Here is a 23,156-nt window from a genome sequence, read left to right on the forward strand (position 1 = left end):
GCTGTTCCTTTGTGAGGGAGAGATCATTTTCTTTTCTAGGTCACATAACAGATCAGTGACACAGCAGGGTCAATAAAGGAAAAAAACAAAACAAAACAAAAGCCAGCCCAGGTTCCAGTCCTTACAAACAGAGATGCAGCTTGCCTCAGGCAGTCCTTGGACTTGTGAGTAGACCCTTAGGGCCCAGGGGCTTTTCATACTCCTCCTCAAGCCTTCTCAGGGAGAGGGAGCACCCCCAGGATGAGCAGCTGGAATACCACAAGGCTTGCCCTTTTATTTTAAGCTTTAGATCTGGCTGATATCTGTCTCAGTGCATCATCTTTGGGTCTGATACTTGGCTCCCCAGCAGTGCTTGGGGTGCAGGTAAGAATCAGCTGCTCTCCCAGCATCTGCCTCTCAGCCAGCGATCTTGCTGGTGCCTCCTGCATGGATTCTCTTCCTGCTCACCCTGAGCCCAGCCCACAACGTGGCCTTACAAACAGCAGCAGCCAGAGGCAAGAGGCTGATCCCATGGAGGAGCCATTAGGGCTGGAAGCACCCACCAGTGGCTCAGGGAGGCAGCCCTGGAGGTACAGTCCCACTGACAATAGCATCAGCCTCGTCCCCTCATGCTGTCACCCAGGCTGGTCCAGCCAATCTCCTGAGCCAGGCAGACACAAACATCACTCAGGATCACAGTAGCCCTGCCCTGCAGCTTTTCTCTGCCACCAGGTGGTTTCCCAGCCGTGGGAGGCAAGCTACAGTCAGGTAAGGACTTCAGCCCTCCCCCAGAGCCTGAAGATTACCCCTTGGCAAGAGGGTTTTGCTACTCTTCCAGCAAAGGCAAATCCTCTGGTAGTAGGGCAAGGGAGGGCAGATGGCTCAGGTGCCACCCAGACCTTCTGCTGGAGGGGATGAGATCCAAGTGACAGCAGGCTGTGTCCTCTGAGGGAGCACATGCTGGCAGCCTCCTGTCCACCCCTTGTTACCAGTGAGTAACAGGCCCTGTGGGAGCTCTGGTGGCACTGCCAGCAAAGCCTGAGAGCCTGACACAGGGGGACAGTCCTGCTGTGAACCAACCCTTTAATAGAGCATCCTGCTCCTGCCCCAGGAGACCTTTTGCTGCATTTAGGCTGTGGGAGAGACCCCAGCCCTCAGCACAACTCGGGATTTGCAGTTCAGGGCTGAGCCTGTGTGCTCAAAAACATTTATCCTGTGGGAGCCAGGATCCACGTTCTTGGGGAGTGCTACCACTGAGCTTTGGGTAAGTGAAGAGGATGCTCAAGTCAAACAACTCCTCCTTGCCATTTTAGAGCCCACTGCCAATACAAACTGCACAGCACAGGACCCCTGCCTCCTCACTAGAACTGCTCAGGGGCAGCCACAGCCCCACCACAATGCCCTCTTAAGATGTTTCAGCTGCCACTGAGGCTGAGGACAAGACAGGGAGAGGAGGAAGCAAACAGTGCCATAGGCAGCGCTTGGAAGTGCTGAATCCAGTCCCCTCATCCCCTGCACACAAATCACCTCAGTTCTGAATCCAGTCCCCTCATCCCCTGCACACAAACCACCTCAGTTCCCTGCACCTCCCCAGAGGTCAGGCTGACAGCAGCACCCTGGCCTGCCCCAGCACCCATCTCCTCATACACAAGCTACACTTCTGTTTTGTGAGGTCTGTTTGTATTTAATTATCAAATAGCAAAGTATTTACATCAACGTTAGAATTTCAAAGCATCTCCACCCCCCCACCACCCAAAAAGCTGGACCTTTTCAGGTTTTTTTTTTCCAAAGTTGTATTATTATCCAAAAAAAAAAAAAAAAAAGCTAAATATTTTACTGAGACACCAAAAAAGGCAAGTGAGGAAGTGAGGGGAGCTGGGGAGAGAGACACAGATCCACACATTCTCTGCATAGTCAGTTGGAGATCTTACAAAAGACTGTGTAAAAAATGGTAACAGCAGAGGAGAATGACTTGTAGGGTTTTATGGACCCCAGGAAGCCAAAGAGCATCCTTAGGGGGAGGCTCCCCTCTGGAGTTTATTGGCTTAAAAAGTAACTTGGCAGACAGAATGATGGAGGGGAAGCTCTGCATTCCCAGGTCATGCTGGCTGTGGTGGCGAGTCTGGTGACACCTGGTCCCACCACAAGCACTGCACAGGAACACGGATGGACACACGGACATGTGGACACACAGCCCCGTGGAGGAGGGCTTCTCTGGGATTGCCTTACTGCCCTGAAGTGTCCCCAGCACATCTCCTTCACCAGATCTTGCTGAAAGCCTGAGGGAATTCAGCCATCCTGGGCACCTGCTGCCCTCTGGGAAGAGCCAGAGGCTGCACTGGCCTTCCTGTCCTGCTGCACCCAGGGCCCTGCACGTGCCACACAACCAAAGGCCAGACCACAGAATATGTGCTTGCCTTCTCTCTTCCCAGCTTCCAGACCAAATCTGCCTTCCACATGTTACAGCTGTAAAAGGTTTCTCCCAGGGATAGGGATTTGTGTAATTCAGGCAGAGCTATGGCACAAGCCACCCCTTGGAACAGCCACCACGGGACAGGGATCTGTGGCAGCTGCCCATCCCAAAAGGCTGCAAACATGGGAAGACCCAAAACACTGAGGTTTGGGGAGTCCCTGCCCAAATGCAGAAATGCCAAAACAGCAAACCTGCTAGGAAAGGAAGGGGGGAGAAAAGGCTCCAACTCCCAAAATCATTTTAAAAAAATTCATTATCCAGCTGCTGCCCTTCAAGCTAGCATGTCCTCTCCATACTGCTGAAGAGTCTGTTCAAACTGACTTTAAAAGCTTTACTATTAAAAACGGAGCCACCAAACAACCAACCATGTACTTGGTTCATAAATAAGTGGCTGGGTCAAACCACACCAGGGCACTGTGGGAGTGAGTGAGTGAGTGAGAGGCAGTGGCTCGCCCGGGTCCTGCTTTGGTGGAGACCTGGGGAGGGGTTTTGGCCACCTCCTGCCCATGCTTGGCTCCCACCCAGCTTTTGTAGGACATTGGCGCCATGGCAGGGGCTGGTGAGGGGTGGGTTGGGTCTGCTGCCTGCCAGGAGGCTGTGCCAGAGGCAAACACCATCCCAAAGGTGATGGGGAGGCACAGAAAGCCTGAGGGCTCAGAGGAGGACACAGCCACTGGCTCCCCTCTCCAGGTCCTTTCCTCCAGCATCCCTGCCCCACAGCATCCCCCAAGCGCCCAAAACCCTTTGGGGAGCATCTGAAGACGCCCAGGTCTCTCTGAGCAAGGGTCTCTGGGACCCAGGAGGTGAAGGAGTGAAGCTTTGTGAACCACCATGGTGAAGGCTTTCCAGCAGGGTACAGCCACAGGACAGGGAAAACTGACACATGCAATGAAGCCAAGGTCTGGGGCGGTGCAGGGACCACTCAAGGGTTATGTACAAGCAGGTGCTGGGTGGGAGAGGGCAGGGGATGAGCCTTGCCTGCCTACACCAGGGATCAGCCCCACAGGGTGGGTGTGGGACAAAGCTGAGACATGGCTGAGGCCTCTGGGAGCGAGCAGAGGGGACATGAGGATGCAAATGTGGCACAGCACTTCCAGAGGGGGGATGTGGCTGGGGATGCTGCATGGGGACTGCTGCCTGGAAGCTGAGACACAGTGGGTAGAGGGAAGGCAGCTAAAAACACACCAGGTGGACAAAACCATCTGTGAAAGTCGAGTACTTCCTCCAAAACATTCCCACACCCAGAACACTCCATGGGCCATGCACCCAAGCACCGCAGTGGCACTGGATTTGGTGGCAGGGCCAGCCCAGGGGACTCTGCTGGTGGGAAAGCTGGTGGCAGAGCTGGGGAGGGTGGCTGGGGGGTACTTCCCAAGGGTCTGGCTGGAAGACCTGGAGCATGTGGAGGGGTAAAGCACAGCAGGGTGAGGGCTCTGCTGGTATCCCCAGTCCTGCTCCCCAAGATGTGTCCCTTGGGGGAACAGACATAGCTGGAAGATTTGATCGTGTGCTTGGGTGCTCCAATGGGCTAGTGTTGGTCACCAGAGCCTGGAGCTGTCACATTTCAGAGTTCCAGAACCCACCAGCCCTTAAGGTCATGGTGAGGCCAGAGGGACCACCAGAGTTCTGCTGTCATCCCATGTTGCCACCACTCTGGCACATCACCCCATTCAAACCAGCCTGGAATTGTGACATCCCTGTGGTAAAACATCTCTGCCAGCACCCTTGGGAGAGCTGGAGCCAAGAGGGAGATGGTGGGGAAGGTGAAGGGGCAGGGAAATTTGTGCTGATTTAGAAAGGGGTTGCAGGAGACTGGGACCGTGTGTCTGAGGTGGGGTGATGCTGTCCCTCAAATCCTCCTGGCTGACCCCAGAGCTGTGAGGGGGGAAAGTCTCCCAAAACCCAAGTCTCTTGGCAGGAGATGCTCTGCTTGCCCTCCTGAGCTGGCTGTGTTGGTGCCCACAGGCTCCTCTCGCCAGCAGAACAGCGCCGCCTTGTTAAACACGGGCCACAAGTCTTAATGAGCGATGGGGGAACCCAGGGGCTCCCCTGGCTGCATCTGCACACAGTGCCCTGTCCTGCTCAGGGCTGCTCCACAAACACAGCCCCTCGCTGGGGAGGCCAACCCTCGGCGCCCCGCGCTGGGGACAGCAGCGTCCCTGGTGCCAGGAGGAGCCCCATGTCTATAGGTTCTCTCCAGGCTGGTACTGGGGCTCTGTCGAGGTGAAGTAGTCCTCCAGGAAAGCCTGCAGGTACTCGAAGGTCGGTCTCTCCTCCGGGTCCTTCCGCCAGCACTGGCACATGAGGTCGTGCAGGGACTCGGGGCACTCGGGCGGGCAGGGCATGCGGTACCCCCGCTCCACCTGGTCCAGCACCTCCCTGTTCACCATGCCTGTGTGCAGCCAGAGGAGACATGGCACGGGTCAGAGCCAGGCCTGCACCCTGCCTGTGCCTGAGCAGAACCAAAGACATCCTCCCTGCCCCTGAGCAGAGCCAGGCCTGCACCCTGCCTGTGCCTGAGCAGAGCCAGGCCTGCACCCTGCCCATCCCTGGCCTGCACCCTCCCTGTCCCTGAGCAGAGCCAGGCCTGCACCCTGCCTGTCCCTGATCAAAGCCAGGCCTGCACCCTGCCTGTGCCTGAGCAGAGCCAGGCCTGCACCCTGCCTGTCCCTGATCAAAGCCAGGCCTGCACCCTGCCTGTGCCTGAGCAGAGCCAGGCCTGCACCCTGCCTGTCCCTGAGCAGAGCCAGGCCTGCACACTGCCTGTCCCAGAGGGACACCAAGGGTGCACTGCCAGGACCTGCCTTAGGGGCAATCCCACTGACCCAGGGAGAGAAGAACCCCAGGCCTAGCAGCACTTGTCCCTGTCACCTTGCTCAGTGGCACAGGGTGGCTGGGATGCTGCATCCTGGCCAATATCTGCTCACCCCATGGGGCAGGATCCAACCTGGGATAAGGTAAGCACTGAGCATGGACAGCTGGTGTTGGGCACCACAAAGGGGACAGGGCCTCTGCCAGCAAGTGCCAGCCCTCACCTGGGTATGGCACTCTGCCCTTGGTGGTCAGCTCGGTCAGGAGGATGCCGAAGGACCAGACGTCAGACTTGATGGTAAACCTGCCATACAGAGCTGCCTCGGGGGCCGTCCACTTGATGGGGAACTTTGCACCTGGATGGAGAGGCAGGGTGAGGGGGTGCCTCCAGGGCCACATGGTGGCTCCAGGCACACACACTGTGGGACCAGTGGCCATTGCTCTGGCCAGCAGCCCTGGGCACGCACCTTGCCGAGCCGTGTACTCGTTGTCCTCGATGAGTCGTGCCAGGCCAAAATCAGCCACTTTGCACACCAGGTTCTCCCCCACCAGGATGTTGGCTGCCCGGAGGTCCCGGTGCACGTAGTTCATCCTCTCCACGTAGGCCATGCCCGATGCAATCTGTGGGGAGCAGCACATGGGGCACTGTGGCTGACAGAATGGCACGAGGATCCCCAGGGACAGCCTGCCACCACTGAGGGGAACAGGCCTGCAGTGGGACCCAGCTGAGGTATGGGGAACACCAGCTGCACAAGAAACGCCATGCAGGCTTGGGTTTGCTGGCCAGGGAGAGCTGGCAGCAACAGGAACAGGCAAAATGATGGTCCAGGAGTGCAACCCTGCTCTGGGCTGAGACCCAACACTAGCACCCACCCAAGTGAGGCTGCAGAGCACCCCACTGCCTGACCATGGCAGCCACCACAGCCCAGTGCAGGGCTCAGGCAGACAGTGTCCCCACCAGGAATGAAGGAGGCCCAGGGATGTGCAAACCCACCTGAGCAGCCATATCCACAAGCTGAGGCAGCCGCAGGTACTTGCCCATCTCACCCTTCAGGAAATCCAGGAGGCTCCCTGTGAGAAAGACCATGGTGAGAGCAGTCCAGGGGAGCAGAGCCCCTCAGCTGTCCCCTCGGTGTCCCTCCCCTGCTCACCCTTGCTCATGTACTCCGTGACAATGTAAATGGGCTCCTCTGACACCACAGCGTAGAGCTGAACCAGCTTCTCGTGTCGCAGCTTCTTCATCACCTGGGCCTCCTGCAGGAAGGCCTCTGGGGACATGGTGCCAGGCTTCAGGGTCTTGATGGCCACCCGGGTGGTGCCATTCCAGGTCCCTGTGGCACAGGACACGCTGCTCAGGACACACGTACAGGGCAAGGGGCTGTGTCCCTCCCCTGCTCCCCACCCCACCACCTGCTCCAGGCATCTGCAGATAGCAGGGGACAGGATGCAGAGGGTGACACAGAGGGGACAGCAGGGTGGGAATGGTCCTTACCCATCCACACCTCTCCGAAGCAGCCCTGTCCCAGCTTGACCTCCAGCCGCAGCGACTCCCGGGGGATTTCCCAGGCATCCTTGGCAAGGCCTTGGGTCTGGGGCTTGGACGTGGGGCAGATGTTGGTGAGACGGTGGCACAGGCCATCAGCATGTTCTGGCACGGGAAGGGACAGCAGCAGGGTGACACCTGGGTACTTAGGCATGCAATGTCTTTACCCATAACTTTCCTGTGAACACCCTGGGGACCCAAACCCAAACCCTCTGCCTGAACCCCAGCTTTTCACCACAGTCCCACACAGCTGCTTTGGTGTCTCCTGTGCAGCAGTGACTTCCAGCAGCACCCACCCTGCAGGAAGGGCAGGGACAGCACCCAGGGTGCCCCCCAGAGCCCAGGGGACCCACATGGCTACCCACTGGAGTAGTAGGCCACCAGCTGCTGCAGGCTGTTGAACTGGGTGCGGGAGGTGATGTAGAAGCCGCCGCTGTCCAGCTTGCGGATCTTGTAGTGCTTCACGTTGAGCCCCTTGGCGTTGTCAAAGTCAGACACAGAGAGGCAGTAGGCACCTGTGGGCACGACAGAGGGGCTGCAGAGGATGTGCCATGGGTGGGTGCTCCCCGTGGGGTCCCACTGCAGGGCTGGGCACGCAGGTGCTGCCTTCACCCAAAAGCACAGGATGGGGAGCAGCTCCTGGCTGCACCAGCTGGCACCAGGTGCCAGGGAGGAATGGCACACATCCCCCAGCTACAGCCATGCCACACCATCACAACCTCAGCTGCCCTCTGCTTGCACAGCAGCTCTGCCAGCAGCCATCCTGTGGGATGTGCTAACAAGGGGAGAGGAGCAGGCAGAGCCAGGCTGGGGGGGCTGCTGACCAACAGCTCTTCAGTGTCTCAGAGAGCAGCTAAGGGGCCGGTGGGCACAGCTCCCTGTCACAGGCATCTTTTATGAAAAATCCTTTCTTCAGGATTTTTCCTCCTGAGAAGCTGGGAGGCCTCAGGAACAAAATGTAAACAATGATTATCTGCCGCTGTGGAATGCAACAGGTGCATCTGTGATTGGTCTCATGTGGTTGTTTCTAATTAATGGCCAATCACAGTCAGCTGGCTTGGAGTCTTTGTCCAAGACACAAGCTTTTGTTATAATTCTTTTTTTTTTCTATTCTTAGCTAGCCTTCTGATGAAATCCTTTCTTCTATTCCTTTAGTATAGTTTTAATATAATATATATCATAAAATAATAAATCAGCCTTCTGAAACATGGAGTCAGATCCTTGTCTCTTCCCTCATCCTTGGACCCCTGTGAATTATGTCACAGTTCCCTTCTGCACAAGTCCCACCATAGGCATTGCTTCAGGAGCCTGGCTCTGCTCTGCCCACATGAGAACAATGTGGTGTTGCTGGGGCCACAGAGAGCAGAGGGCAAGATGTATGCTGCTGCTTGAAGAAGCTGCTTCCATCAGAATAAAACAAATAGTGAAAAGTTCAAGGCACAAAACCAGAAAGGAACATCAAAGAGCTTTTCCCAAAGGTGCATTTGGAGCCAAACTAAACCAGGTAAGAAACGTCCTCAGGCAGTCAAACCTCAAAGATCACAACTCGCACTTTCAGAAGTGCCAGACTTGAAAGGACTAAAGTTCATCATTCCCTCAGCCCTGGCTGCCCAGGCAGAATGTGTTCAAGATTTTGTCACTATAAAGGGACCAGGAGAAAACAAAAAAACCATCTAGTTGGGGGTGTACAAAATCCCAGCCAAATAAACCAACAACAAAAAAACAAACAGGAAAAGAGATGATCCTGCCTGATGGTCTTGCCAGAGTTGGTGAGACCCCTGGCTTCCACCCTGCCATGAGCTGAACCACCTCTGAGAAGGGCATTCACTGGGTGGGCAGTGGTGGGAGAGAAGTGGCCACATCCCTCCAGCCCATGGGCTCAGTGGTGTAACAGTGCCTTTGGCACAGGCACGTCACTGGTGATGTGATGGCCACGTCAGCATTGGCTCCCTGGAGACCAGCAGCAGACACTGAGGGGACTCAGGGTACCCCCACACCCCCCAGAGAGGGTCTCCTCCAGGCCAGCAGCCCCCCAGCCCTGCTCACCTTTCGTGGTCTCGCTCTCCCGGACCAGGAAGGTCCCTCGGGGGTTTTCGGGGTTGAGCAGCAGCCGCTCGGACTCGCGGCGAGTGATCTTCCCAAAATACCACCTGCAGGACAAAGGCAGGGGCTCAGCCCCTGGCACTGCCCCCCTCCACTGCCTGCCCAAGCAGGGGGCTCAGCCCTGGCCCTCCCACTGCAGGTTTGGGAGAGCAGGGGCTGTGTCCGGGCTCGGGCACCTCGCTGTGTGTCACATCCCCACACAGCCTGGGCTGGGCATTGCCTCTCTGCCAGAGGGGCTGGAACCTTCCTGCCACACCTTCAACCAGACCAGGTTACTCAAAGCCCCATCCAAACTGGCCTTGAACACTGCCAGGGTTGGGGCAGCCACACTGGGCAGCTTGTGCCAGTGTCTCACCATCCACCAGGTAAATAATTTTTTTCCTGACATCTAAATCTCTCCTCTTTTAGTTTAAAAACATTCCCCCTTGTCCTTTCACAGGCCTCTGTGCCCATGTAAAACACCTCTCTCTAAGAATCCCCTTTAAGTTCTGGAAGGCTGCTATGAGAACTCCCTGGAGCCTTCTCTTCTCCAGGCTCTCCACAAAAACCAGAGCAAAAGCATCCACAGCCCTGCTATGCCACCACTCACCCCTCCACCATGCAAGCACGCTGCAGCACTGCACTATGGCCTTAAAGAGAGCCTGGTTTGCACATTCACAGGGGAAAACTAACAAAAAGGAAACACCCAGAGGGCTTGGAGGATTCTCCCAGGAGCAGGGCAGGAGTGGAGGGGGAGTGCTCAGGGTGTGTTTGCTATCACTTGTCTATAAACTGTCTAAAAGATGGCAATTACTCTTCAGCCTGGATGGAGTCTGAGGGCGCGACATAGTTACTGGGGATGTAGCCCGTCTGTCCTGTAGTGAGGGAATGAGCCAGCCACCAGTCACCTTCCCTGCAAGAGAACCAAAACACACTCAGTGTGGAGCCAGGAGCCCCCCAGCCAGCCCCTCACCCGCCCACAGGCACCGGGGCAGGATGAGCCAGCACAGAGCCCCACTGGGAAAAGGTGCAGCCCCACAACCAGACCCCAGCCAGGAGAGCTCCTGCTGCCAGCCCCTGCCCCTGGCTCTGTTTGGGTGAGCTCTCGCACCTGGGGCCATCCATCCACATATGGAATGCTTTAAACCCAAATCAGGCAGGGCAGCCAGCAAGCCAAAACACCTTCAGAGCCACCTGAATGGGAAGGATATCTGGCTGGAGGCTGGGGGGCACTGGGGGTCCTGGCAGCAGGGAGCAGCAGACAAGGGGAGGGACAGGAAACGTGGAGCAGCGACAGAATGATGGCAGCAATTGGAAAAGGAACCAGGAAAACCCAAGGGAGTTAGTTAAACACAGGCTGCAGAAAAGCAGCAGGACAGGGCTGAGGTTTGTGGTCTGTGGTGTCCAGGCTGGATGCTGGGATCTGTCCAGCCCGGGTGTCCCATTCACAGCCCCTGCAAGGCTGCAGCCCGACCCTGAGCCTCCTGCTGCCCCAGCGAGGGCTGAGGCTCCTTGTCCCTAAAAACCTGCAGCTGAGCCCCAGCCAGCCCTCCTGCCCCGGGCACAGTGACCCCAGGCATGTCCCCAGGAGCTGGAGGGTGCTCTGCCCTCCTTCCCGCCGGACGGGGCTGGAAAGGACAACAAATAGAGAACAAGAGCACGACAGGAGGTGGCTTCCCCTTCCTGTGGACAGCAGGGCTTTTCCTCCCACCACCTGCATCTTCTTGCCCATCAAAGACAGCCTCTGAATTCATCCTGACCACAAGGGAGACGAGGCTACGGGAAAGTGCAGATTCGTGGGAACGGCCCCGTAAGGATACAAGAACTTGGCAGGACAACCTCCACAAACAAGCTACAGAAAAACACCAATAACCTCAGCCACCACTACACAAGGATCACCAGACCACATCCAGACCCATCCCTGACCCTGCAGATGTGTAAACCTCCATCCTTGCTTCAGACTCACCAGCTGCTTGTGACCCGTGCTTTTCCCAGCTAAACCAGTGATGCTTCAAAGCACTGGGATAACCCAGACGTGGCCCCCAGCTCCCCGTGATGGTGCCACTTGGTGGGGATGGTGGGGACCTTCCAGGCATCTCTTCCTACTCACAGAGCTGGGCTCTGCCCCTGGAGCAGCCTCACAGCAGCCCTGGATGACATTTTTGCTTCTTCCAGCCCCAGCACATCTTGTGGCAGGCAGCTTGTGCTCCTCAGCCAGGGCTGTTTCCCGAGTCACCTTTACTGAGGTGGCTCTGAAGGGGACAGGAGGCTGGTTGGGCTCCTTTCCCACAGGACCATAGTAAACATCTGCTTGAAAAATGCCCAGCTTTTGACTTGTGGCTTTATTCCAGCTTGGGCTGCAAGGCTACAAGCTGGGAATTCAGCAAAACAAACTATTCCAAAAATGTCTCAGTGGGGAAAAAAATAATAATAATCATCATCATCAAAACAAAGCATTTCAACAATTCCCTGCACAATCTTACCCAAAATATCCCACCACATCCCAGCTGGCTGCCTGCTGGCTGGGAGGAGACTTCTTCCCACTGGAGATGGTACCACAAGAGCCCTTCTGCACTGGGTGGATTGGTAGGATGACCCAGAGCAGGGAGGTGAGGGATGTGGAGGCTTCTCATCTCACCCTGAGCAACCTCAGCTCCATCAGGACAGCCAAAATCTGGTGCCAGCCTGCAAAGCCACCCTGGCCACTGTGCCCAGCACCTGCCAGCCCTTCCTGGACTGAACCCAAGTCCCCTCCCTGCAGCTCCAGGGCACTCCCTGTCCTGCCAGGGAGACCAGAGGAAGGGGGCATCACACATCTGTCTGTGGCTGTCCCCAAAGTGCAGCAGCCTGAGCTGTTCCCAGACTGTGTGAGCATCTCTGGGAGGTCACTGAGAAGAGTGATTCACCCCTGAGCACTGCACAAACTCCCAACTTCCTCCACCACCTCTCTCCCTGTGGACATCTCACCCACACAGGCACTGGGAAGGTTGGCAGCCACATCCTGCACCCTCCACCAAAGGACTGGGTCACCAAAAAAAGCCCTTTTGCTCCCCAGGGTGCTGCAGAGCCCATCACAGAGTGAGCCTTCCCTGTGACTGAGCCTTTGACAAATAGCAGTAAAGGGAAGAAAAAGTGTGGAAACCCCAGAACTGATAAAAGGTGAAAAGAAAAACTCCTCACAAATGGGCCTGATCTGGACCCCCACGGGCAGAGCTCACATTGCAACAGCCAGAGAGCAGAACTTAAAGCATGGGGCTCACACACTGCTGAGGCTGAAAGTAAGAATCACCAAAACTCCCAAATTCAGGCTTTTCCTACAATGTTGAAATGCTGCACATCTCAGACTTCATAGATGAAACAAACCGTTAATAAACAGCACTGGAACAACGAGAACAAGGATCAGAGTGAAAACATGTTTGAGCCACACTGCCCAAGCACTGCAGGAGAAATCTCACTCCCGGGATGTTCCCTCATCTTTCCACCCTTTGACTTTGCTGTTTTGGGTGCCCAAGCTGGAAGGCAGCAGTGGAGGGGGAGCAGGAGCTGCAGACCCTCAGGACCCTGTGGCAGCTCCATAGCTGGGGACACTGGGGACATTGGCTCTGCCAGCCAGGCTCTGGCCTGTGTGTGCCTCGTTCAGGACAGAGCACACATGGGGTTAATACAGGATCATTTTTAGGAGCATCTTCCAGCTGGCCATGCTGCCCTGCACGTGATGGATGTGCTGTGGTGACCAGGATGGGGAGCAAACCAGGGGGTCCTCAAACCAAACCCTGAGGAAATACTTGAATATCAGAGCCACTCATGAAATATAAAAGTAAAATTTAAAAAAATGCAAAAGAAAAATGCAAAAGGCAGGGGGTAGTGAAAAGCCAGCTGGAAAGAGAGTGCAGAGGGGAGCCACACATGGGACAAGGAAAGGGGATGGGTTCAGAGCTCCCAGGTGCAGACACAGCTCTGGATGGAACATTTCCCCAGCATGGGAAGGGACTCCCTGCTCTGTTCTGCTCACTCAAAGAGGACAAATGCAACCAACCACAAAACCATCTGGAAACCATCTCCTCCCAGCCCTGCTCCATCCAACCTGCCCTCAAGTGGGCAGCAGACAGGCTTTGATCATTTAGGTCATTTATAACAACAGTAAGAATGTGCAATACACACCTGACGTCCACTTTTCTCCTAAAGGACAGCATGGAGGGAGAGAAAGAAAGAGTCAAGAGAGAAGCTGAGACCAGAGACAGCGTACAAGCACAGGGAAAAGCACCCATGAAGCTCAGGGAGGTGTCCAGGCCAACAAGAGGCAGCTGAGCATGGATGGGGACAGGACTGGTCAGGATTGTGTTGGAGGGCACAGAACGGCTCTGTGGTGGCGCAGAATGGCCAGCAAAGAGAGGACACAGCTTGGTGACAAGGCTGTGAGGCCACAGTGACCTGCAGCAGGGTGAGGAGGATGAGGAAGCAGGCAAATGACTGCTTTCAGTGTCAGTGTGACAAGTCACCGTGTCCGTGTGCATTTTGCCACATCCCTCTGAGCACCCATCCATCCCTGGCACAGCTGGTCCTGCCAGGCTGGGCTGGGGGCTCCACAGGAGGGACAGAGGTGACAGCTCACCCCCCGAGCTCGGCTGCAGGGACACTCACGTGTTGTTGACAATTTGCAGGCGCTCTCCTTTCTTGAAGGACAGGTCGGTTTCCGTGCGGGACTCGTAGTCGTAGAGGGCTACGAAGGTGGTGACTCCCCCTGTGACAAAGAGCACTCAGGAGGGCACAGTCACAGGGACACTGCCTCCCACCATCCTCCCACTGATAACACAGACCTGCTCCTCCCCCAAGCCCAGAGTCCCTCAAAAACCCCAAACCCCAAGAAGTTGGCAACAAACCTATAGGAATGTGCCCCCTGTGGACAGAGTGACAAAACTATGGTTTGTCCCCTTAAAAAGGAAACAAGCCCAGAAGTTTCATTCCTCAATTAGGTGAAAACACATCTCATAGGACCTGGGGGACTTCACCTCAAACTTAAGGACAGCTAATTGGACAGGAGCCAAAAAGTCCCACCTGAGCAATTTACTAGAAAAAGAAGAGAACAAAGAAACTAATGGCTTTTGTGAGGTGTTTTACCAGGGGCAAAGACCTTTTGCACCTGGCTTGGTTTTTCTCAGTAAAGAGTTTTGTTATTTTGCCTTTTATTAAAACCTTTCTGTTTCCAACACTACCACAGAAGCCATCCTGCTGATTTTATGCCTTCTAAGGTATCTGAGCTATGAGAGCTGGCTTGAGGAGACCCCTATTTCCCAAACCCACCATGACCCCACCCTGGTGAACCCCAGCCCCACGGACCAGCCAGCGCCCCGGCGCGCTGCGGCGAGGTGACGGTGTCAGAGGTGTTGAAGCCCCCAAAGAGCTTGGACTCAGCAGCCATGGTGCCAAAGGATCTGCTGGGGGTGCGGTGGGCATCGGGGGCAGCCGCCTTGCTGGGTGTCTGCGAGGCTGGGAAGCCCCCATGGTGGGTGTTCTCCGTGGGCTCCAGGCTGCGCCGCCGCTGGCTGGGGTCTTTGGGCTTGCTCTTGCTGCTCCCCATGGTCCCGGGCTGGAGGGCACACAGAGGGCTTCTATTATTATTATTATTATCATCATCATCATTATTATTGTCATGGTTATTATTATTATTGTAATTATTATCGATAGGAAGAAGAAGAAGTTGTTTCCCAGGGCTCGAGTGACAGATGCCTGCCCACCAGGAAACGAAACAACCTCTGGAGTCAGTTCAAGCAGCAGCTGCTGGGCAGTCTGGCTGTGCTGCCCTTGCCCTGGGATACCATTGCCCCTCATTAGCATGGAGACTCCTCCTGTGTGGCTGCAGCAGGCAGTGAAACTGCCAGGACACGCTTTGGGAGCAGAGGGAAGCACGCTGAGCTGTGGGAGTGCAGAGCAAAGATGCTGAGTGTGGAATCTGGACCTGTGCTGAGACTGTGGCAGCTCTGGGGCCAGGCACCTGTCATGGGACACGGCTCAGTCCCCACGTGTTTCCTCCTACACATGAGTTTCTACCAGGATGGGGATTTAAGTACTGAAGACAGACCTTTGAAGTCCAAAGCATGCAGCCAACAGGATAAAAGTTTAAATCAGGAGCAGTTTCAGGCAGTTTGCAGCTAAGGACCAAGGGATCTCGCTTTTATATATAGTGAAATAGTTTATATATAGCCTTCCTTTCCACTCAAGACCACACTCTATAAATACCTTCAAGGTAATGACATAAATGAAGGCAGGGAATTATTTGCAGTCTCTAAAGATGGCAGGATACCCAGCAGTGTCCTGAAGCTATGGCAGGAAATATTTAGGCTAGATCACACATGGCAGGAGGGAAAAGGGAGGTGGAGACAAGCAGGGAGGAGAGCATCTCTGACAAGAAAACAAGAAGGGAAGCAGCAGAGAAGGCAGCTGCTGCCCACAGGGTGCAGACCTGGACACAGTGAGGCTTTGGGAGGGCTCAGCCTCATCCAGCAGAGGGTTTTGAGCCCAGCTTTGCAGAGAAGCTCAGGCTGAGCCCCCCAGAGCCATGGGCAGCCCCAGCAGCCTGCACAGTGTCACTGGGGCAAAGCCTTGGCTCTTGCTGTGGGAAAGCTGAGGGTGCCAGGCACAAGCTGCTCCCTGTCCCCCTCAGCTCCCCTCCCACAGCAAGGGCTTTGACTGACGATCAGGGCTTATTTCCCAAAAGACACAATTTCCATCTCCTGCTCTCCAGCTCCCACACTGCACAGAGGACCAGCAGTGTCCTTGTGTGACCCGTGCCGGCAGGCTCAGATCCTGCCATGGTTTGGGAAATGTAATAAACTGATTTTTTTGTGCTGGGTATGACTCCTGCAGCCACTCCAGTGGGCAGCAGAGCTGTCCTTCCTCCTGTGGATGCAGGTGATGAGGAGAGACCATGCCTCTATCTGCCACAGGACTCAGTCCACCCATACCTGTGCCAGGCTTTGGGGGTCTCAGAGCAAATAAGAATTAAATAAAAGCTTTGGATTTGCAAATGGTCACTTCTGGCAATCCAGAGGCAGATCCTGCAGCCAAGGGGAAGGAGTCTGTCCCATAAATGCACTTTAAAAGCTTGTTCAGTAGGGGACAGCAAGACCTGAGGAGTGATGACAAGGAGCCCCCACCTCCCTGTCCCCAGCCAGCCCCTTGCTCACCTCTGCCCGGGGCTCTGGCACCCGCTGGGGCTCCCGGGATGCCAGTGGCAGTGCAGGGAGAAAAGTGGGAGCATGGCAGGGCTGTGACCGTGTGGCTTGTGACTCCCCACGGGACAGTGAGCCAGAGTAGAGCTGCTCAGAGTTTCCCCTGCAAGCAGCACTTCCCCAGGCAGGAAAACACCCCAGCCAGGATGGTGGGTTAGCAGCACTCTGGGGACACAAGTGTCCCCAAGCACATTTTCTGAGGCTGGGTCAGAAAATTATTTATCAGTGTGCTGAGGAAATCAAGGTATAAAATAGTCAATATGCCCAGAGATTAGATAGAAGCAGAGCACAGGGAGGGGACAGGGACTTCCCTAAAACAGGGGGTCCTCACCTTCCCACCTGTGAGTCTGTGGGCACAGGATGTGTAACTTCCAGCCATGTCCTGGCCAGGAACACCATGAACTGTGAGCTCATCCCTCCTCACACAGCAGTCTGGGCAGGGAGAGCTCCCACCCTGCCCTGGGTGCTGACCATGCCAGGCAAGGGCTCTGCTGGATGTGCTGGTCACTGGGACACAATGCTCTGGCAGGGCTGTGCTGCAAGAGCCAAAGATGGAGGAGGAGGAGGCAGGAGCCCACAGCTCTCTGGGGAAGGGGCTGCAGAGCCCCACTCCAAGCTCTCCTGTTGCTTTGCATCTGAATGTCTACACACTCTGCCTTCAATCTGCAAAATACAGGCTGGCAACCCCAAACCGTGCCCAGGGGCACTGCCAGCCTCGAACCATCCCCACTCTGAGTCCCAGGTAACTCAGCCAACACGACCATGTGGCTTTGTGGCTTTAGCCCTGTGGCTCTCCACCTGTCCCCAGGGAGGAGAGGGGCCTGAGAAAACCCTTGCAGCACCCACACCCCCTTGGCAGCTGGAAAGGAAAGGGTGCAGATTCCCCTGAGAGAATGCAGGGTTGTGCAAGAGCCTGGCAAAGGAGTGATTAATGACAGCAGGAATGTGCTGTGCACTCAGGTCCTCGGGAGGCACCAGGGAGAGACCCCCCTGCCTCTAGCACAGTCACCAGTGAAAACCAATGAAAACCCCTCCAGAGTCAAATGGAAAAGGAGGAAGTGTGGTGGCTCCCAGCACATCCCAGCAGCATCACTGGGAGCTGAGGGATAGCAGCCAGACTGCAAAAAACACCCATTGCCAGGAGCTATGCTGTGTATATGTCTAATAAATTTATGTCTAATAAATACAGCATTTCCACAGGCAGCAGGCTGCAGGGATGCTCAGCACCAGCAGCACCCAGCCAGGGCAGCCTGGCTGACGCCCAGTGGGATTCTGCCCTGCTTTTCACAGCTGACAGTGCTGGGATGGGGGGCTCAGCATCGCTCCCCACCCCTTGCCTTTCAGCAGGACTGCCCCTGTCCCCCTCCCAGGGCTTGTGCAGGGGGCTGGAGCACGGCCAGCGCTGCCTGTGCTCGGCTCACAGCTTTCCTGCGGCGGGGATTAGCACCCCGGGCACGTTGCAGCCTGCAGGAACTCCCTGCCTTCCGCTCGGGGGGCAGCGCCAGCGGCACGGCACGAACCAGCACCGGCATGGGCTGTGAGGCTTGAGAACCTCAGAACCAGCACCGGCATGGGCTGTGAGGCTTCAGAACCTCAGAACCAGCACCGGCATGGGCTGTGAGGCTTGAGAACCTCAGAACCAGCACCAGCATGGGCTGTGAGGCTTCAGAACCTCAGAACCAGCACCGGCATGGGCTGTGAGGCTTCAGAACCTCAGAACCAGCACCGGCATGGGCTGTGAGGCTTGAGAACCTCAGAACCAGCACCGGCATGGGCTGTGAGGCTTCAGAACCAACACTGGCATGGGCTGTGAGGCTTCAGAACCTCAGAACCATCACTGGCATGGGCTGTGAGCCCTCAGAACCTCAGAACCAGCACTGGCATGGGCTGTGAGGCTTCAGAATCAGGACAGGCATGGGCTGTGTGGTCTCAGAACCAGCACTGGCATGGGCTGTGAGCCCTGAGAACCATCACCAGAATGAGCTGAGGCCTCAGAACCAGGGTGGGCATGGGCTGTGAGCCCTCAGAACCAGCACTGGAGTGAGCTGAGGCCTCAGAACCATCACCAGCATGACCTGGGAACCCTCAGAACCAACACTGGCATGGGCTGAGAGGCTTCAGAACCACCCTGGCATGGGCTGCGGGGCCTCAGCTCTGCTGGGAGGACCGCGGAGCGTTGTGCCCTCCGCGCCTGCAGCCAGCCCCAGCCAGCCCCAGCCTGGCCGGTCCCACCAGGAGCACCACGGAGCGCTGTGCCTTCTGCACCTGCAGCTGGCCCCAGCCCGCCCGGGATGCTCTGGCTGTGGCACAGCACACAGTGAGCCCCCCCAGCAGGTGAAGCAGCCCGATGCCTGCTGCCCGGGCCATGGGCGATGTCTCACCGGTGCTTTCGGCTACAGCCTGGCCGCGGGGTGGGGAGGTGCTGCCAGAGAACTCAGCTGAGCTCCCGCTGCAGCCTGCGAGGAGAGGGAGCGTCAGCACCGCGGCAGCCCTGACACCCTCTCCCCCCATGCCATGGTTCACTGCCCAGGGCTGCCTTCATCCTCCTCCTCCTCCTCGCCATCCCTCCGGCGAGCTCACACCGCTCGCTCTGATCTCTGCTGTGTGACGAGGGGATGGATGATTCTCTGCTCCCCTTCATCAACCCCACTGGGGATGGGAGAGCAGGCCCCAAGCCATGTCCCAGAGTGGAAGGGGAACAGAGGCACCCCCAGCCCAGCAAGGGATTTTTCAGGGGAAAAGCAAAGCCGGTTCCTCCAGACACACCAGCATTTCCAGCCCTGCTGCTCCATCTCCGGACAGCCACGACCTGTGGCAGGGCATGGTTGGCCACCAGGCAGAGACCTCGTCCCCCGGGATGAGTCATCTGCTCCAACAGCTGAGACAAACCGAGCACAAGGTATGGGAGCAACCTCTGCTGCTCAAGCCCTGACTCATCCAGAAAAGCGTGTTTTAGCTAAATTTTTCAAAAAGGACGGTTTTCTGTCACAAGTGTGTGTGATGGGGGGACCCTAGTCAGCAGCAGCAGCCTGGGGCAGAGCTGCAGGTGGAAAGCAGAGCAGGACATGGCCCTGCAGAGCCAGGGCAGCCCCTCACCTGGCTTTGCCACCCTTTCCCAGCCCCAGCTCCAACAGGAAATGCTCCTTCTTCTCCTACAGAAAGGAAATTCTCTCTCCAACCAGCCCTGCTCACCCAGTGCTGGGCAGAAGCTTCAGCCACCCCCGAGGGGCTCCTGCTCCTGCACAGAGGGGATTCAGACCCTACTTCAAGGCCCCAGGCAGTATCCCACCAGGCTCCTGTCCCAGCTGGAGCCCAGGTTTCACACCTGATCCAAGGGCAACATCCCGGGTTTCACACCTCATACCAAGGGAATATCTCAGTGTCTGCATGCAGGGGCCGTGCCCCACCACAGGCTTGTTTTCATGGCCTCCCCTTCCCCCTACTAATAATTTTTGTCACTATTTTTAGTGCATTTGATTAGGATAATGAGTGGGAGCTGACTGACAGCTCTTTAAGACGTTGAATGGTTTGTAATTTGTACTTGACAAATACTGGCTGGCAATGATTGCACAGCGGGATGCAGGGGGGAAGCTGCAGCCCCAACTCAAGGCTGCAGCACATACAAATAAAGCTGTGCCACGTACACACGTGGTGCCCGTGTCCCTGCCCCCAGACATGCTGTGACACGGGCCACAAGAATGATTAGACCAAAAAGAGCCAAAAATGCCACAAGGAAAATCCAAATATGCCTCAGCCTGGGGTCAGCCATGTGCCAGAGCAGCAAGATACCAGGTCTGCTGATGGGGAAGGGCAGGTCCCTGGGTGGATGGATGCACCAGCAACCTCATGCTGACAGATTTGACTGTTTGGTGGCTGAAGGTGGCTGCTGTGGCAGCAGCCTGGCACTCCCTGGCACATGTGGCAGAGTCCTGCTGCTCACTTGGCAGTGGGGCTGCCATCCTCACCAGCACATCACTGGCACAGCCACAGCCAGGCTCAGAGAACACCAGCACTGCCATCCCCACCGATCCCCTGTGCTGCTGGCTCTGCATTTGGGGTCTTCCCTGCCTCCTTTCCTCCCTAGACAGAGGGGAGGGTGCCAGGGCTGAGCAACTTGCCCGGGGCAGAGGCCGCAGCAAGGAGAGGCCAGCCCAGTCCCACCCTCTCCAAAAGCAATTAAAAATGAAGCACACTCGGCTGCACAGCTCAGCTCGGATCAGATCACGGTACGCGAGGCAGCGGCATCCCCGTCCGCGCTGCCGGCGCTGGAAATGCCACCTGGGCCGCCCAACACCCACGCTCCGGGCTGTCTCCTCCAAAAAAATTAACTGGCAAGCTGGGCGGCAGGAAAAGGCTCCATCCTCTGCCCTACCTCCCCGAGGAGAGATGCGCTGGCAGCTCCGCGGCGAGTCCCGCTCCCGCTGCTTTCCTGCTTTCCTGGATCGCTCAAGGATACAATGGCCGTGGTACGGGCAGGCTGACAGCGCAGGGGAAGCGATCTTATCGCCTTCGTAAAGACACTAACAAAAGGCACTGATTGGGAGCAGACAAAACACGGCACAGGCAGAAACCTTGGGAAATGCCGCGACAAGCTGGGGCCCAGCACCAGACACCGAGCTTTGGGGAGGGAAACATCTCTGGCAATAAAGGATTGGAGTCCTTGGAGCTGCTCCAGAGCCGGGGGTGCTGGGCAGGGTGGGGGTGCTGGGGGACAGGGGGCGAGGGGCTGGGAGCACCAGCACCCCGGCACTGATGGAGGGAGACGAGCGGAGCCGTGTCCCCAGCCCGCAGAGCCCCGGTGAGATTAATCACGGCAGCTGTCTCGCAGCAGACTGAAAAATGAAGCGTGCGGGACGGCGGGCGAGACAAAGCAGCCTGGCGGCACCCAGCCCATGGCAGCCGGCACCGGGGACAGGGAGAGGCACGGGGCAGCGGTCCCGAACACACCCAGCCCCTCCATCCATCCCCTGGCACACACCCAGCCCCTCCATCCACTCCCTGGCACACAACCAGCCCCTCCATCCACTCCCTGGCACACACCCAGCCCCTCCCGGCCAGCCGGGGCAGATCCGTGCGGAATCAATGGAAGCTGCTTGCAAAGGGGGCATTAAACCAGAGGTCCCAGACTGGAGCAGCCAAAGGGCACTTTGCCACCCTCCCCATACCCCTGCTTGGGTGGCACCAAGTGGCAGCAGTGCTGCCCAGAGAGCAGGGTCAGGGCTGTGGGTGAAGTCCCAGCTTGGTCAGTGCTGCCATTATCATGGCATCAAAGTGGTCTTTCAACCATAGAGGATTCTTTTAATCATCTTAAGGGGGCACCCTGTCCCTTTCCCTGCTTTGCTCTCTGCTCCCTCCCCACATTTCAGTGGATGCACAGCCCCGGATATGCTCACAGAGCAGTTTCCCCCTCGGTCCCAGGGGACGATCCCGGTTTTGCCCTTTCCCACGGCAAGCATCCCAGCTGGGGGCCAGCGAGCAGCAGCACAGCCCCCGTGCTTTGGGGACAGCCTGGCTGCCCTGGCTCAGCCCATCCCCTCTGCCACCTGAACACACAGTCACAGTGGCCAGTCAGTGACAATTCCTGTCCCCTGTCCCTGCCATCGGGCTTTGCTCAGTACAGGACAGGGAGCCAGGCTGGGACCAGGCTCACTGCAGTGAGTCCCAGGAGCTGTGAGAAGGGGGAGCTGCTGCCCCAGCCCCAAAGTGGGGTGTGATGCTGCAGACCCTGTCCCTGCCCAGATGACGCAGTGAGGACACGTCTGGCTTGTGCCTGCAGCCCTTCTCCTCCACAAGGACACTCATTTCTCACCTGCACTGATTCCTAAAACAGCAGGAACAATGCAGGGATGCTCACTTCATCTCTCAGCTCCAACCAGGAGCACCCACAGGCAAGTGTCCCCAGTCCTGATGTCTGCTTCACCCAGTAACAGCATGATGAAGGCATCTGAGCCAAGGCAGTCCAGCCTTCCCCTGGCTCCCCCAGCTGTTGGAGAGCTCTTCCAGATGAAAGAATGGCTGGAGCAGGGAGGGCAGTGCAGCTGCTGTGCAGGGGCCCAGCACAGATATAAGTTCCAACACACTCCCCACAGATATAAGTCCCAACTCCTCCTCTCTGGCCCTGTCAACTCCCGTTAAAATTAAGACCATCTTAATTAAAGCTCCACAGCCCAAGACAGCAGAGGCCAGTGCTTCATGAAAAGGGAAAGGATAATTAGATCAACCATCCAAATTCACTCCCCCTAAGCACGGGGGAGAGCACGCTCAGGAGCGATGCACAACGCCTCCAAAAAGACATGTCAAAACAGGGAGCTGGAAAGACCAAAACAAACCCTGAGAAGCACACAAGCACATTCTGCATGTTCATGTGGCTAAGAAACTGGGAAACTCCAAGCAAGCACACTGAGAGAGCTTGAGCTCTCCCAGCCATCACAAGGTCAGCCCCTCCATGGGCAGATTTTGGCTTGCTGGGGTGATGGGCAGTGGTTCTGCCAACATCAGTGGCACAGAGAGCTGCAGGCTGTGCCCCCCTACCCCCACAGCACCCCAAAACCAGGCAAAGGCAGGGGCATCCTGACACTGGGCACCCCCAAGCACCATCCTGCATAAAGCCACAAGCCTTATCTCCCTGAAACAATGCAAGCAGCTGGGTGCAGGAAGCGAATGTGCTGCAAGTTGTGCTTGCTGGTGCTGAGATGAGCACTCAGTTTTGAGCCTTTTCTGCACTGAGAGATGTGAGAAGGGAAGGTGGCCCTTGCCACACCTTGTCACATCCCTGTCACTGCGCTGCAGCAGGCCTGGGGACCGACAGGGACCATCTTTGGATCAGTCAGTGTGTGGGTGCACTGTAGGGGCATCCAACAATTACAGAAGGGAACACAAAGCTTTCTCACCCTGAGGGTGGTCCAGCACAGGCACAGGGACTGGAGGGGTGGTGGGAGCCCCAGCAGGAGATGCTCAGAGCTGGCTGGGTGCTGTGCAGCCTGACTGTGCCCCGGGTCAGAGCAGGGATGCCTCCCAGTAAGTACCTCCCAGCCTGACT

At 56.8% G+C, this 23,156-nt stretch overlaps 1 protein-coding gene across 2 annotated transcripts in view; it reads right to left on the reverse strand.

Moving 5' to 3' along the window:
- Positions 1-1,658: 1,658 nt before the first annotated feature.
- Positions 1,659-23,156, reverse strand: part of SRC (SRC proto-oncogene, non-receptor tyrosine kinase) — a 29,271-nt gene continuing 7,773 nt past the window's right edge. Inside the window, exons 2-13 of one of the 2 annotated variants that reach the window (XM_054274540.1) lie at positions 18,499-18,573; positions 14,226-14,475; positions 13,530-13,629; positions 9,703-9,801; positions 8,853-8,956; positions 7,172-7,321; positions 6,756-6,911; positions 6,415-6,594; positions 6,258-6,334; positions 5,731-5,884; positions 5,488-5,619; positions 1,659-4,844 (exon numbers count right to left, since the gene is read on the reverse strand). In XM_054274540.1, the coding sequence (XP_054130515.1) occupies positions 4,636-4,844; positions 5,488-5,619; positions 5,731-5,884; positions 6,258-6,334; positions 6,415-6,594; positions 6,756-6,911; positions 7,172-7,321; positions 8,853-8,956; positions 9,703-9,801; positions 13,530-13,629; positions 14,226-14,466 (1,602 nt within the window). In that variant the 5' untranslated portion in view covers positions 14,467-14,475; positions 18,499-18,573 and the 3' untranslated portion in view covers positions 1,659-4,635. The remainder of the gene's footprint in view (positions 4,845-5,487; positions 5,620-5,730; positions 5,885-6,257; positions 6,335-6,414; positions 6,595-6,755; positions 6,912-7,171; positions 7,322-8,852; positions 8,957-9,702; positions 9,802-13,529; positions 13,630-14,225; positions 14,476-18,498; positions 18,574-23,156) is intronic. The other variant, XM_054274539.1, reaches the window with a different exon arrangement.

Source organism: Melozone crissalis, unplaced genomic scaffold (assembly GCF_028551555.1).
Source record: "Melozone crissalis strain CALT ecotype California unplaced genomic scaffold, PUWL_Pcris_2 ptg000017l_1, whole genome shotgun sequence".
Taxonomy (NCBI): Eukaryota; Metazoa; Chordata; class Aves; order Passeriformes; family Passerellidae; genus Melozone; species Melozone crissalis.